Below are 16,198 nucleotides of genomic sequence, written 5' to 3' on the forward strand. Positions count from 1 at the left end.
TCAGATCAAATATTAGCCAAAAGCAAGAAAAAATAAATGTTTCAATTCCTTAGCAAAAGCTGCACTGCTGAAGGTGTTTCCTTCTTTGTCACATCTGAAATAGAGGTAGGAAGTGAAATTAGAAGGAAAATAAACCCACAGAACAAATACTAGTGTCCATGTAGGATTTTGGTCTGGCAGCTTGGTAAATCAGTATCCTCTTAAGCAGATTTGGGCCTGTGACAGCTTCCAGAATTCCCTGCCTAACAAGGCCAAGCTTTACAGAGGCATCTTACCTGAAGCTTTCTTAACTATTTCGATTGAGGTATAGTGGCAGAGTGCTGCAGCAGCTAGCGTTCTGTACTGGAAGTCCAAAGAATTCACATCCAGAATACACAGGTCTAAAAGCTGAGGGAAGAAGAGTAACAAATTTTAACAAGCTGATACTTGAGCATGTTCCTGTCTCAGAGAGGGCTATGCACACAGCAGTCCTACAGCCTCTGCCCCAGAACAGGGCTGAGCTCCAGGAAGGTGCCGTCTTAAATTTAAATACTACCTAGTGCAGGATTTACACCACTGAGCTACCCAGCCTCAGTAAGCCTCTCTGAGGCTGGGCTCAACACATGCCCATACAAATGGAACCACAGCCCTTCCAAAATAGTCAAAACACTCCCCAGGCTCCCTTCTTGGCAATTACACAGGAACACTGTTAAGGGCAACACAGGTACAAACAGCCTAAAGCCAAAATTACCCACCTTCTCTCAGAGCTTACACTGCTCTTTACAGAATGCTGGAGTGCACAGTGATTAAAGAAATAAAATGGATTTTTTATTTTTCCAGCATACAGCAAAGTCTTAAAAGTATGTAAAAGCAGGGAGACATGAAACACAGGGGTATTCATCCTCAAAACTGAGTTTCTTTGGTGGAGTCAAACTTGCATGTTCCTTAACAAAGTAACAGGCGAGGGGAAACAAGGGAACACTTGGAACAAAGTGGCTTTACAGTTTACTACCTACCTGGGCTATTTGAATGAATTTTTCCTGAGAATACTGAGGTAGCAGCACTTTTGGAACATCCTTCAGAGCATCCACTTGAAGATAGAGGTTCAGCCAAGAGACAATTGTCACTGGACAGAGTTCCCATTTTAAAGCCTGAAAATATTTAACGAACAGGTAAGTGCTTTAAACCACTCGGTTTTATGCTCTGATTTCTCCTTATACCTCTGCTGAGATTATTGCACATACCCTTAAAAGACACTAAAAATTATTTATAATTTCAAGTGCAAATATTCTTTTTTTAGGTTGCATTCTCACTGCTTTTTGAGAAGGCTCAAGGATCAGCACAAATCTGTGTCCTTTTACCTGTGCAGTTGGATTTTATATGTCTTCTCCATTCAGAAGCTAGGAAATTTGTATTATTTCCTCAAGCTTTTGGGCTAGCTGTGTGAACCTGCAGCTCATAGCTATTAAAGAAGAATAAATGTATAGAGTCCTGTGCTGGTAATGATGGATCCTTTCCAACATGAGGAGCACCAAGCAATGTGAGGTCTGCCTGTCTCTCCAAAAGCCCCTGTTCCTGGACAGCAAGGGATGTTGGGAAGCACAGTACACTACAGTGACAGTCTTCCAGCCTGCCTGTGGCTGGCTGCACTGCTAAGAGCTTTTACATTCACACAAGCATGAGAAACTTGCCCTTTTCTACCAGTCAGGGGCTGCATCCCAGTCAGGGTGTCAGAGGGCCACTGCACACACAACAAAGGCTTCTGTATTGTGCAGAAACAGGGACAAGTTCCTTTTTCTAAGCAACTAAATGACATTAGAACAGAAAGCTCAGCTGCAGAGTCTTTCATCCAACATTTACAGCAAATCCTTACCTTTAACATAATAAGTTCCATTCTTACAATATCATCTTCACTGCAAGCACCATCAGTGACATAAGCGAATTCCTGTATTTTAGGAGCGTAGATTTCCTTTAAAGGGAGAGAAAATGAAGAGGAGTCTATGTCACTGTTCTGAGAAAGGTTGAAAAGATACTGGGAAATACTATCCATATTAACCTTTCTGATGCTACAAGTGTTTTTTCATTATATGAACTGACATGAAACTTACAGGATAAGCAGATAACACATAGCCTACTTGGGCTTTAGTATCTGTTGTAAAATGCAATGAACTTATTGCAACTCTTTGATCTTCTGGACTGCTGACCAAGCAATTAGAACATCCTTTCATTCAGAGATCTTTCTACTCAGCCATTCAATGCTGTAAAAACATATATCATCCTGATTGTCCTACAGATGGCTGGCTGGTACAGGTTACCTGCAATGTCAGTACTGATGTAATCACATAAAAAAAGAGGGGGAAAAAAAAAAAAAAATCCCACAGTAACTGCCAAAAATCAATGGTGAAGAGATGGTTAAGGAAATTTTCTAAGCCAGTCATGCCAGCCCCAAGCATGGTTTGGTGTGTAAGAAGACAGTTTGCCAGCAAAACTGCTTCCTTACAGCTGGCCCTGTGACCACCATGGCCTCTGCACTTTCTTAGGACAGGTGACTGTTCATAGGACACAACCTTGCTTTGGGAATCACAGCGAGATCTGGGGGCTCCAAGGTAACAACTTAATCCAATGTTTTCCTGTCAGTCTAATCCATTATGCATTATCCAAAAGTATGCTCTTGGCCCATGGATGCAGCACACAATGTAAGGTATCACCATTGCTGCACTTAAGACTCACACTCCACTAAATGGAGGATATCATAAGGGTATCAGCCTGATGTACAGGCAGTTCGAGACTTAGCCTTGGTTTTGTTCAAGTCCCACACCCATTCCTGAGATTGTTTGCCAACTGCTGTATATTTGGAAAAAGACAAGACAAAACAAAACTACTTCTAGCACATTTACATTCCTTTTAAGTTTATGTGGTCTCCTTCCCTGCTGCTGTAGAAAGAGGACAAAAGCTACTCTCCAAGAGACTGACATATGCACAACTGAAGGAAGAGAAAAAATTTCCCCTTCTGACCTTCAGTGTTGTACATACATCATCAAGTTCAAAACATTCAGACAAGAAATAATTGTTATCATTATCTTTTTAGTTACTCCAAATTCAATATCCTCCTCCTGTAACAGAGCTTCTTACCTCAAGTTTGGAGGCAATAAATAATGAGGTAATTCCTATGAGCTGAAGCATGCTCTTGTTAATGTTCTTCTGTGTCAACATGAATCTATCAAAGAAGTCTTGAGCTAGGTAGAAGGTTTCCCGGTGGAGTGCATACACCTCACACACCTACAGCAGGGAAAAAAAAAACAACTCAGTTTTCTGTTTTAAAACTGTGTATACACATTGGAGTATTCAAGCTTTAACAGCAAAATGCAGGTTCACCTTTTGCACACATAAAGCTTCACATACCAAGGTATGGTAGGATGTAGTGGATAGCATGGGATTGGAAAAGCTGCTTCCCATGCTCCCACCTAAATGGGAATTTCCTATGGTGTACTAACAGACTTACAAAAAATACTTTTTCCAAATCAAATAGCAAACATTTTTCCACTGAAAGAAGAAAGGCTGTTGAGGGGAAAAAACCCAACCAAACACCTACACATACACACACTAATTACTTTGATTAAGAATACTTCAGCCTCAAGCTGAAATCAAATCCTCACTGAATTCCCAGTAGGTCTGTCCCAGGGTAGAACCACTGAAAAAATCAGTCTTTAGCTGTACAGCAAAGAAGCCTGGAAGCTCCTGCTGGAGGGGGCTGTGCTGGCAGGCCAGGAGCACTGCCTGCAGCCCCTCAGGCACACGGCAGCCTCACAAACAAAACTGCAGCAGCCGCCATCTGCTCCATCCCATTGCGGGTTTCCCTGGCAGGGAGAACTTTAAATACTCGCATTGTATCGAAGTGTTTCAAATGCCAGTTCAACAAAAAAAGAAAGGAGAGTGCCCAGACCTGGAAATCTTAGGGAGAGCCCTAGTTTTTCATCTAATCTCTAATTGAACTGGGAGGGGTTACCACATATCCAGCTCATCTGCAACTCCATAACTCTTCCACAACTAGAAAGCAGTTACATATCTATTAATTACTTACAATCTACATGCAGTAAAGAACAAAAATAGAAAAGAATATCCAAGAAGTAGATCCTAGCTGCTTCATTATTTTACTTGGATACAAAGTCAGAATAAAATCTCACTACTACAAGCTATTTACCAAGATAAGGTTGGATGCTCATTTGCAAATTAAAGCCCTTCCTGACCACCAAAAATACAACTGATTGGCAGAAATAGCACTCTTTGAGACCTGATATATTTGCCTGATAATTGATGTGTTACTCTGATACTATTAATGACCGTTCCAAAGAAGATTCAGAACTAAAACTCTATAGATGAGACACACCCATAAATAAATGGCAGCTTCTATAGAATTGTATTCCCAAACATAATAACACTTGCTCATGTTAAGCAGTATCTGTTATAATGTTACAGAAGAGTGTTACGAATTACTGAAGAGGTCTCCAACTTGCTGGGATTTAAATTCACTACAGCATATAGAACCAATGACCTGGACAAATGCAATGCCCTTGTTGTTATTTTTGTTTGGAAATTGGATGATTTCCTAATTCAAGATTAAGAAAAAAAGCAACAAATTAATTGAATGGTACTATGCAAATTCCACATTAGAGGAACTAGTGAAGCACACAATCTGAGTATGTTTTTAAACAGAGTGCATTAAAAAATACTTTCATTTTTCTTGAAATTCCCTGATAATATGATTTATTTGTAACCTTTTCACAGAAGAAGCTGTCTATATCTAGAGCCTTTACCTGTCAGCCATTAATATATTCTATGGTCTCCACATTATAAAGTTGAAAATTCACTATGAAATTAAAAAACAGCATCATGGGCTGATACTCAAGAGCTCTTGACATGGTCAGGGTCATAAATCCTCAATACAGATGCAGTTGTCTCGTGGCTATTTAGATACAGTGTACTCCATAAGTTAGAGATCCATTAACTGGTCTGTGTACAGCAATTTCAATACAAGTGTGTCAAAACTAGATTTCTCTCCCTTTCAGGATGTAGGGTGTCATGAGCAGAAGTTAAACACTTTTGCTCACTGTCCTGGGGGGAAAATTCAGTGCCTTCTGCCTGGGAAGGCCTAGATGTAGCTCACCAAGAGGATCAAAAGCAGTCACTTGTTCTGCTGCAAAACAGTTTTGTCATGTTTTTTTATAACTGCACATGTTACTACGACATCTTTCTGTAAAAGCTGTGCTTTTCCATGCCTACTTCACAGGCACAACATATGCAAAGTAACCAAACATACACACCTCTAAGAGCCAGTCTAGCAGTATTGATCTCATGTGAGGTTGCAAACTAGAATGTAGTGATGTGAAGTGTTTGCAGTGAGCATATCTGTTCTCCTTCGTCAGGATATTGAGCCAGACATCTTTGGAATTTCCCCAGCTATGGAATAAAATTGCACAAAATATTATTAAGTATATATACAATTCACAAAAGAGAAACCAAAACATTATTTATCATTTACAGACATTCAGAAACAAAAAGGAAAATTCCACATACTATAAGATCCCTATGGTAATTGGAAAATTGCAGGAATACTTGGAACATTTTACATTACCACAACAGCAGCTTGCCAAGATCACCAGCAAGCCCAGTTCTATAGAGCAGGTAGTAAACCTGAGCATGTGCCTCTCAAAGCTGCACTTGCAACCAGAGTTTCCTATTTTGTCTAGTTTGCTGGCTGTTCAGAGAACAAGATAAAAATCAAAACCTCCTTCCAGAAAAGGACAATATACCCCTCCTCAGGAACACAAAGCCAATATAAGTTGTCCAGTTTAGCTTGAGAAAAACTGAAGATAGTGTTTAAAAGTCACTCATCCATCCCTTTATTTTCTAGCTTACTTCAAGGCTCAGAAGCAAGCTATTTAGAGAAAAATTGAGTTCTTCTTTATTACTAACTTAACATTTATTAGCACTCCAGTCTGTTTGGGAAGAAGATGCCTATATCATCAATATGACTTGATTTGTAATTGTTATTATGAATCAATATGGGCTTATTCTTAGATGGACTTCTCATCCTGTAGATACTAAGAGGAAAAGCATGTTAACCAATGAAATTACTATTTCCTACTGAAATTTTTGGAGTTGTGTATTTACCTTCTCCCAAGCAGAGAGAGCTGATCACTGGTATTGCCTACAAATTTTAACCCAGGTCAGTTTTGTTCTGTTGCCCTCTAAGTCAAAAGCTAGGGAGATATTTGCTAGTTTATTGCAGTAAATTTACCACCTCTTTCATTAAACCCCAGGCTGATACAAACAGCAACTGGGTACTTATCTAACACGCCTGAATATCTAGGAAATTCTGAAATTGAAAACTACATTTAAATCAGCTAAGCTATCTCTCTGCAGAAGGGCAAGTATCTAGAACTGTGACTGCACCAAGCACATTGCATTAGCAAGCTAACTGCACAGTGATATTGCCACAAGTTCTTTAGGAAAATTTTGTTAAGTATTTTTGGCCACTAGTTCCAATAGCACTGAAAGAAGTTTAGTTTTACCATTGTGTGCCTCTTAATCATTTAGAGTGTCCAGTGTTAAGTTATTAAAGGACAGCTCTGAAAATGAAATCTATGTCTGGTATGTTTATAATATCAGAGCAAAACCAGCCAAACAACAAAACCCAAGAACTTCTGCCTTTTGCTTTTACACCAAATCTTTTGTAGGATAAGGAGACAAATAGAAGTGTGTATTATATAAGCACAATACAAGATATTTTATTAGAGTAGTTCAGACATTAACAATTACTGCATCTATTAAACTCACTTGAGTTCTGGCAAAGGTGATGGATTTATGAAGAGGTTCCTGAATCTGTATTTTTTGAATCTTGAGAAGTCAGTGGTTACTGGTTCTTTGTGAGGTGTTTCAATAATTATGCAAGGTGAGATGCCTCCTGTTATCGTGGGGGGCCAACAACTCTGCAAAATAAACATGTCTTTTAAATGCTGAGTTTACAATGAAGGCAAGAAAGGAAAGGAGTAGATTACAGTAGCAGCAATAATATATGTAATGTACACTAGTCCTTCTGGATCTCAGCATTGATCCAAGTACTGAAACCAAGAAAGATGAAAATTAAATGCCAATAAAACCTTCCATAGTCAAGATGGAATGTGTACAAATAAATTGGATGCATTTGGGAACTCAGCTTTGAGGAATATGACCATCTGTAGTCTATGAACTCACAAGTAACCTATCTCTTGTTTGAAAAGCTCAGTTAAAGTAAAAAAGGCTAAGATACTAATTGCTACTAAAACACCAAGACGTGAGGTTGCTAGTCCTATCTACTTATCTATTCAGAGGGAAAAGAAAAGAGGGGGTGGAGGTTCTACTGTCTCAGTGGAAATTTAGCAACTTGTTATCTTCCACTTTAGTGCTCCAGAGAGGAGCCACCCATCTCAGCTCCAGAGCTAGATACCCACTTGAGGAAGCAGCAGCTGTGAACTCCCTCAGCTTGCCAATGCCAAATATGGGATGCAATGACTCAAAAGAAGAAGAGTGCAAAGGTATTCATGCAGAAAGCCTTAGAGAAGGAATTCTAGATTACTGTAGTTAACCATAACTCATTTCACTCATGCTTGTTCGGTTGTATGTAACCAATTCAAGTAAGGAGGTATCAAATCCCTGGAGCACATGCAATGCTGTAATGGCTGACAGCCTTCAAAATGGTGACACAGAACTTCAATTCTGCTCTGAGGAGTTGAAAGGGAATTCCATTCACAAAGAATGGCAACACCTGTCCCTGAACACAGAAGCTTTTCCTATACTCTCAATATAAGCTACACAGGACTCCTTAGTATATCTCAACTTATTTGTAGCCAGACTGAAGTATCCCAAGAGTGAAGTTACATGTTCCAGCAGAATTGACCTTAACGCATGCAGCCAACAGAAAAGGGAGGTCCTACTCCTTCTCTCCTGTGATCCTCACTGCCCAAGTTCCTCCCCAATGTTTGTCAGACCCTCTCCTGAGTTAACTCACTAACCTGGCAGAACTTTAACTCTTGCCAAATTAGCAAGATGAACCTGCATACTGCTTCATTCAAAGACAGGAGCAAGGCAGGGGATGGAGTACATGACCAGGTAAGTTGTGACACTTAAGTTTCACCTCAGGTAGAGCTGATGTACTTTTGCAGCATTTTTCCTACTCAAGATTAACAAAGACAACTTCACAATCACAAGAGTTTTGCTTCACCATAACTGTTAGTCTCATTCACTTTACAAACAGAATAACTACAAACAATATTGTTTGCAAGAAAAAGTTATGTTTTACTAATCTGCTTTAAAATAGAAAGCCATAAGACCTCTCAGTTTTAAGAATTTTCTGTGTTAGTGAAACCACACTCCTAAATTGATTTAGATAATCAAAAAACTGTTAAATAAAAGTAAAGATGGCCTGCATGGTTATGAATTTTAACTAAGTGGCCATGAAACTACACCTAAAGTTAAAACAAGTGTAGTGATCTTGTTCAGACTTGCCTTTAGGCCTTACCTGCTCAGTACATGGAATTGTTCAGAAATATCTGAGGTTATTACTTTTTTCACCTAACCTTACTCTGCAGTGGGTTTTACATTGAGGGACCTTTTATCTGCAACCAAGTCGCATGTAAAAAGCCAAAAGAGATAAAAAGGTGCTAAGCTTCCATAGTTTTTAGTATCTGAGAATACAAACTTCCCCTATTCACTACTTTCTGGTGTGGAATGCTTGATTTCACACCCACCAGCAAACCAGACAGACTCCCTTACCTAGTTTGAAATGGTATTCAGGACTGAATTACCTTAATTTCATATTGATGTTTTTTAGCAATTTTCCCATCTTCTCTTTTCTTAATCTCCTGCTGAAAAGAGAGACACACATGAATACATCAACAGCGGCCATCACACCCTCCTAAAGCTCGGGCAAACTCTTGCTACCCCTGCCCCACTTTTTAACTTGTCAAAGTAAAGACTGTCCCATCCAAATGCACTGGAGAGCTTTCAGTATCCTTCAGCTTTCCCAGTTGCTCAAATTGCTCACCTCTGCTGTTCTCCTTTTTCTGGTCTGGAGATAATCTAGTGCTTGCAGTTCTTGTGAAGCCTCTTCTGGACAGGACAGTGGCTGCTGCTGTTTGGCTTGCAAACGGCTACTGCAAAGAGCAAAAAGACATTAGACATTAGAAGAGCAGCAGTTGTTAGATTAGTACAGATACTCTTAGCACAATGCTAGCAGCAGCTTACCTGCGCCTTGACATCTTCTTTGGGCTATAAGATCTCTACCTGGAGCAAAGTAAGAGGATAAGCTCAGTTAGTGCATCCTCACGAAATTAGAAACAAGTTCCCTACTTTGTGTCATGAACTCATCACAAAGAGCAGCATGGTTCACACAGCTCAAACAGAAGGGCACAAGTGCTCCACTAGCCTGAGGAATGCCCAAGCAGAGCAAGACTGTGGGATATAAGCACATGCAGCTCCATGTCCTGCTGCAGGGTGCCCAGGTATGCCAGCAGTTTAGCTCAGCCTGGCGGTGGGGGAAGGGAAGTTATAAAGGGACACTTCCCACACAAGAGGATATGGGGAGTGCCTGGGGCTGTGACCCCACTAGTCCCCCCACACCCTCCATCCCAGGCACCCACAGACACACACTCTGACGCTGCTGCTCCCTGCGGGGCGATGCCCCCCACACCTGCCGGGATGGCCGGGCCGCGATGGGCCGGGCCGGGCGCCGCCGCCCGCGCTCCCGCCGCGCCGGTTCCGCGCCAATTTCAGCGAGCGGGGAGGCGGCGGCGGCCTGTGCCGGGGTCAGGCTGGGCTGGGGGCACCGCCGGCGCCCGCGCTGCCTCCCCAAGGGCCGATCCGACGCCCACCCGCTCCCGAGGGCGCTGAGGGGACGCGGGAGGGGCGGCACCGCCGCCCCGCCCCCCCGCGCTCCCGCCTGGCTGAGAGCGCGGCTCCCTCCAAAACCTGAGGGGAAGGAAGGGGCTGCCGGGACGGCGCCTCACACGCGGGGACACCCACCCCCCGCCGGGACACCCCTCAGCGGGACCCCCGGGCGCCGGGACCGGGGCCCTGAGGGGTGTCCCCACAGGCACCCCGCTCCCAGAGCCGGGCGGGGGAGCCGGGTCCCGCCGGGTGCGGCGCAGGCGGGCGGTCGGGGTCAGCCCGCCAAGCCGCTCGGCCGGCATCCCCGCCCCCAGCGCGCCGGGCTCCCTCCAAAAGCGGGCAGCCCGCCCCCCGCGGGGCTCTCCGCGCTGGGTGGGGGGCGGCCGATGGCGGGATCCCGCCGGCACCCCGGCCCACCGCGCTGCCCCCTCCGGCGGTGCCCACCCGGGCCATCGCCACTCTCCGCTCCCTGCGGATGGGGCCGCCCGCGGGGACATCTCCCCCCAGCTCTCCTCAGCCACTCTCCCTCCAAAACGCAGCCCGGGCGGGCGGGCAGCCCGCCTCACCGCTCCCGGTCACCGCTCCCGCCTCACCGCTACCAGCCATCGCTGCCAGTGCCCCCCTCCAACCCCTCATCACCGGCACCGTGTCTACCGGTACCGGTGCCGCCACCACCAGTACTGCTATCATCACCACCATCCTCAACACCACCACCGCCGCTACCATCATCACTAAAGTCATCATTGACATCATCATCACCATCATCAATATTATTAGTAGTATTATTGCTATCATCAGCATTATCACCGCCATCGCCCAGCCAGCCCCCGCGCTCACCGGCGGGACCCCCGCTCACCTCCGCCGCTGCCGCCCGGGCCGCGCTGCTCAGCTGGCGCCGGCGCCAACCCGCTATATAGCGCGGCCGGGCCCGCGCTGCGCATGTGCGAGGGCGGCAGGCGGCTCCCCCGCCCGTCCGCAGCCCGCGCCCCGCTCGCCCCAGCGCCGCCCCTGTGCCGCGGGGCCGCGCCGACCCCCGCGCCCCGGGACACCCCGCGCTCCGGCTCGGCTGCCGCGGCTCCGCCGGCGGAGGCGTCCGGGGGAGCGCCAGGCAGCACCAGGAGGAGCGCTGCCATCGCTGCCGTCTCTGCCGCCGCCCGCTGCCCCGGCACCTCTCCGCCGCCCGGCCCCGCTGGCGGGGGGCACCCCCGGCACCATCACCCCGCTCCGGTCCGCTCCACCGGGCCCCGTGCCCCGCCGGGACAGCGGCGGCTCGGCCGGCGGTCCCGCGCGCCCAGCGGGGCTCAGCCCGCCCGCCCCGGGGCGGGGCCGCCGGCCGAGCCGCCAATGGCAGCGCGCGGAGCCGCGGCAGCGTGCGGCGGCCCGGGATGTAAACACGGCCCCGCCCGCCGGCCCGCCGCCTGTCAGCGCCCGCCGCGGCACCGGCCGCTCGGCCCGCCGAGCCCGCCGGCACCTCACACCGTGCCCCCCGCGGCACCGGCCGCTCGGCCCGCCGAGCCCGCCGGCACCTCACACCGTGCCCCCCGCGGCACCGGCCGCTCGGCCCGCCGAGCCCGCCGGCACCTCACACCGTGCACCGCGCGGCACCGGCCGCTCGGCCCGCCGTGCCCGCCGGCACCTCACACCGTGCTCGGAGCTGTCACACATCCCACTGCATGGCGGCAGGGTGGAGAGGAGGCTCAGGAATGGCCTTACCGCTCTCTACAACCACCTGGAAGGAGTTTGTAGCCAGGTAGGGTTTATCCTCTTCTCCCAGGTAACAAGTGACAGGACAAGAGGACAGAGCCTTGGCTGCACAGGGCAGGTTGGGGATGGATATTACAGAGTTTCTTCACAGAAGAGGTGTTTGGATATTGGAATGGACTGTCCAGGGTGGTGGTGGAGTCACCATCCCTGGAGGTGTTTAAGCAAAGATTGGATGTGGCACTTTGTGCCATGGTCTGGTTGACATGGAGGTGTTCTTTCAGAGGTTGGACTCAATGGTCCCAGAGGTCTTTTCCAACATAATTATTTCTGTGATTCTGTGCCAGCTGAAGACAGGCCTCCCCCAGCACAAACTCCATGACATCCTATGGACAAGCCCTATCCCTACAGAGCAGCTTTCCACACCTGCCAGCCAGGCCCACCACTGCCCCTCAGGGTCCCACCATGTCCAAGGGCAGCAGGGCCTGCAGGATCACCCACCCTGCAATCCCCTTCTCTGGCTTACCCTCAGTGCCAGCACACCTCCTGTCAGCATCACTCAATGGTTGCATAGAGTTTTCTTAATATACATTCCAAAAACCCAAAAATAAAATCCACATTACCCCAAAAGCAACCAAATCCTACAGCACCACATACTAGCAGTGCTGTAAGCAGACACTTTTCTTTAAAACCTCCAGTGCAGGTCCCCTACAGCCAGTTTGCTGATGAGGAACAACTGGCACTTTCTTACAGTGCTGAGCACATGTACTGCAAAACAGCACAAAGAGAAGCCACAGCTGCCTTCAAGCAAATCCTTGGTTTTTTTCATTTATTTATAATTTCCCAAGTGTAACATTATTAAAGAATAAACATAGGCTTTGCCTCCAAGTATGCATGATAGTAATTAAACACAATAATCAGGTGCTTACCCTCTGGTAGCTTTGCCATTTTGAAGGGCAAGAGAAAAAGCAGTACAGCTCACCAAGGCACAGATGTCACAGTAGAGCTGCACACAGCAGTTTAACAGGTCCAAATTTTGGGTACTGAGGACCATCACTCAGCTCTGTGTCCTTACAGCACCTCATGAAGTGGGGACAACAATTCCTGAAAACTTCAATTAAAGCACTGACTTGCGCAAGATGGACATTGCAGCCAGCCAGCCACCTCAGCTCTGCAAAATGTCTGTTCCAGACCTTGCCATGAAGAAAATCTGCTAGCTGTGGTTCAAAGGGAATGTAAAAAAGCCCAAAATTCTGTGTCATTTAAACAATCTGTTGTCAAGAGTATATACTGCATCAGCTCATCGCAAGAAATCTAACCCATGTCATAGTTCAGGATGCCTGCAGTGGACGTGCAGGTGTCTCTTCTAGTTGACTTCCACCAAAATCCACCAGCAAGATTCATCCTGCTGTCTGGAAGTTCATTTCCTGCTCCACTGACTACAAAGAAAAGGTGGTCCCCTCAGTTTGGGCAAGGTTGATCTAACTGACCTCCTGCCTTTAGCTGACTTGCTGAAATTGAAATACTACCATAGCTAATTTGTTAAAAACAACTGAAAATTCAGCTAGCAAGAGAAGAGACAAATTATCTTTTTTCCCTAAAAAAACCTCTACCCTTCAGAGATGCCCAATTAGGGATTGTTGGCAAAGAGGCTCCATACAGCAAATTGGGTGTGGTACATTAGGAACAACTTCCATGGCACACTGTGGAAGAAGAGCACTGTAAAGGGAATGGTAGCTAAAAATTGAATGGGTCAGGTTGGCCATGAATAGGTGTCAGCATAAAGACTGTAATCTGCTCATTTTTCTAGACCTTTTGATGTGAGCTGCTGCAGATCACCTGTCACATTTTTGTGGTTTTGATTCAGTAGTGGAAAATGCACCAGGTCCCATGAGCACTCCCCCTCCTGCCAGCATAAATTATCATCAGTAAAAAAATCCCACAAAACAACCAAACCAAACCCCCAGAAGCCAATGTGCAAACAAGTCCTGCAGCAGACAACAAAATTATGATTTTAATGCAAACTAACACAATGACCTTTTGATGTGGCAATAAAACTGAAGTGAGTTAGTTCATGCTGGGACATTTCCAAGTGGATTGACACATAGTACATCCTCTTTCACTGTGTGGATGCCTTCTTAGGGAAGATGAATGTAAAAGATTTTTTAAGCTACTAGAAATATACTACTGCTGAGCAATATTTGTTCTGGGATCTGTGAAGTTCCTTGAGATTAGTCTAGTGGTTTTCTTTTTTTTTTTTTTTTTTTTTAATTGCCACTTGTAGGTATGTTCTAGAGAAGGTGTTAAGGCCTTCCTTACAAACTTATACACCTGAGGTTTTTTTCCTGGTTATCCTCTTATGATCTATTTGAAGGAACCTGGAATCTACCAAGGATCTACAGCTATGAAGATCAATCCAGTTACTGTGTGCTCTATACTGCATCTCTCTCAGGGAGTTTCTGAATCCATTTGCTTGTTCCCAAGGAAAGAAGCAGAATTTCATTAGAACATTCTCACACAGCTCCTCTGTGATCTGGGCACAAAAATAGCATGGAATATCATGTCCCATATTCCTCCTACCTTGCAGTAAGTATATTGCTACAGTCATCTTCTTGTGCTGTCAGGCTTTGTCCTTTACAGTCACAGCCATTTTGTCAAAGCTGTTTGCCTTGGTTTGAAAGACAGGTGCCTGCTAAAAAAGGCAGGAGCCTCTCTTGAAATGGAAAATGTAAAAACACCCTCCCTCCTAATATAATAATTTTGAAATTAAGGAGCTCTCGGGCAAAGATATGGAAAATAGCATTAGCAGTTCTTTACTAGGAAAATAAAAATAAAATAATACAAAAACCAAAACTCTGACAGAGTCAGAATCCAACCTGACACCCTGTCAGTCAGTCAGTGTGTTGGTAGCAGTCCCATTAAACGGTGGCTGCATCCTCCTGCAGTGGCAGATGTGGTTCAGCTGGAGCAGTGCTCCTGTAGAAGGATGCATTTGGAAAGGTCCAGTTTTCCTCTGGAATCCAGTGGAAGAAGGCTGTTCTGATGTTCCAAATCTCAGTTTATCTAGGTAGGAAAGGCTTGGCTCCTCCCCCTGGCTGGAGCATCTGACAATGGGATGATGTAATTTTATCAGTCATGCAGTGGGACTCAATGGCCAACGACCACTTAACAGAAGATATCTCCACGGAGATAAGGATCACTGCCCCACCTGGTTCCAACAGATGGTGATACAATACATACCTTTGGGTACATCCTGCATTGCAACCCAAGGTAGTTAAGGGAAAGGCCTGCTCTTGTGTGGATGAACTTCACCATTTTCAAGAGAAGTTTTAAGGTTATTTATGGCTCCTACATAGCCTAAAACGAAGCACAATTAAAGCTTTATACCTCCTAAAGAGAAATACTTTACCAGGAAGTTGCACCCTTCCATAAAGGTATTTTTTTCTGTTGAAGAGCATGAGACAGCTTGAAACCCTGATGTTTAGAAAACTCTTGTTTTCTATTACAATTTACTTTCCTGTTTTTTTCATTCAGAGGCCTTGTCACAGAATCACAGAATGGGTAAGGTTGGAAGGGGGCACAGTGGGTGATCTGTCCCAACCTCCCTGCTCGAGCAGGGCCATCCAGAGCACATGGACTGGCTTGCATCCAGACAGTCCTTGAATATCTCCAGTGAGGGAGATTCCTCAAGCTCTTTATTTTTTAACAAGGCATGATTCAGTTTAATATGCATTAAGGTGTATTTTTAACATCTTAAAAGATTGATTTGTTTTGTGGTTTGTTTGGTTGTTTTGTTGGGTTTTTTTCTTTTTTTTCTGATTTGGTAGGGAGAGAGCTTGTATTACAGCTATTTAGAGCCTGTTAGCTAAAATATAGCAGAGTAAACCTTCAGTCATAAGCAAATGAATACATATTTCAATAAGATAATAACTGAGAATTATTTTAATAATAGAGGAAGAAACTCAAGAAGAGATCAAGAATAAGTGACTAGTTCCTTTACAATTTACAGTGTCAAACCTTGAACGGTATAGCATGATACAAAGATTTCCTCTTTGAATTAAGTTTTTGAAAGCACACTTTTAAAGGAGGTGGGGAGTCAGTCATCAGCCTTCTAAACTCACATTCAGGAGTAGATGCTGTCACTTCACCTGTAACTAACAGCCAAGCATTGAGTTTATCTTCACCTACCTCTGTGTTGAATCTTTTATCTGAAGCACAAAGAAATAACAAGACACACCTCCCTCATATTTTCCAGTACCGCCTAACCACTGGTCTGCAAGTGTGACACCTTTTGGACCAGGACATAAGTGCAAGGGAAAATAAGAATATAGAGAATAAAGAATACAGAGTCACATAAAATAGCCATTTAGAAGACAAGTAGGACAATAATGCAGTATTTTTAAAAATGGAACCAGTTTAATTTATCCTAGGGTAAGCTCCTAGGCATGTAAAGAGACACTCCTTTGCCCTGCTGCCAGGAGAAGCAGATGGCTGGCTACAGGGGAAGGCCTCCTTCTCCCTGGCTCTGCCTGTGACCTGGGAGTGTGTGTTGTTCTTCATTCAGACAGCTCACTTCACCTCATCAAACCTACAG

At 45.3% G+C, this 16,198-nt stretch overlaps 1 protein-coding gene across 6 annotated transcripts in view; it reads right to left on the reverse strand.

The window, feature by feature from the left end:
• The window catches only part of CCNE2 (cyclin E2), a 13,482-nt gene extending 2,287 nt beyond the window's left edge, over positions 1 to 11,195 (reverse strand). The window contains exons 1-10 of one of the 6 annotated variants that reach the window (XM_079300096.1): positions 11,122 to 11,195; positions 9,262 to 9,300; positions 9,062 to 9,170; positions 8,823 to 8,879; positions 6,817 to 6,968; positions 5,301 to 5,436; positions 3,112 to 3,258; positions 1,853 to 1,948; positions 996 to 1,130; positions 276 to 387 (exon numbers count right to left, since the gene is read on the reverse strand). In XM_079300096.1, coding sequence (XP_079156222.1) covers positions 276 to 387; positions 996 to 1,130; positions 1,853 to 1,948; positions 3,112 to 3,258; positions 5,301 to 5,436; positions 6,817 to 6,968; positions 8,823 to 8,879; positions 9,062 to 9,170; positions 9,262 to 9,275 — 958 coding nt within the window. In that variant the 5' untranslated portion in view covers positions 9,276 to 9,300; positions 11,122 to 11,195. Of the gene's footprint in view, positions 1 to 275; positions 388 to 995; positions 1,131 to 1,852; positions 1,949 to 3,111; positions 3,259 to 5,300; positions 5,437 to 6,816; positions 6,969 to 8,822; positions 8,883 to 9,061; positions 9,171 to 9,261; positions 9,301 to 10,740; positions 10,897 to 11,121 lie in introns of those variants that run through there. The other 5 variants (XM_079300094.1, XM_079300092.1, XM_079300095.1 and 2 more) reach the window with 5 other exon arrangements.
• Between the last annotated feature and the right edge of the window lie 5,003 nt (positions 11,196 to 16,198).

The sequence above is a fragment of the Erithacus rubecula genome (genome assembly GCF_903797595.1).
Source record: "Erithacus rubecula genome assembly, chromosome: 3".
NCBI classification, from domain to species: domain Eukaryota; kingdom Metazoa; phylum Chordata; class Aves; order Passeriformes; family Muscicapidae; genus Erithacus; species Erithacus rubecula.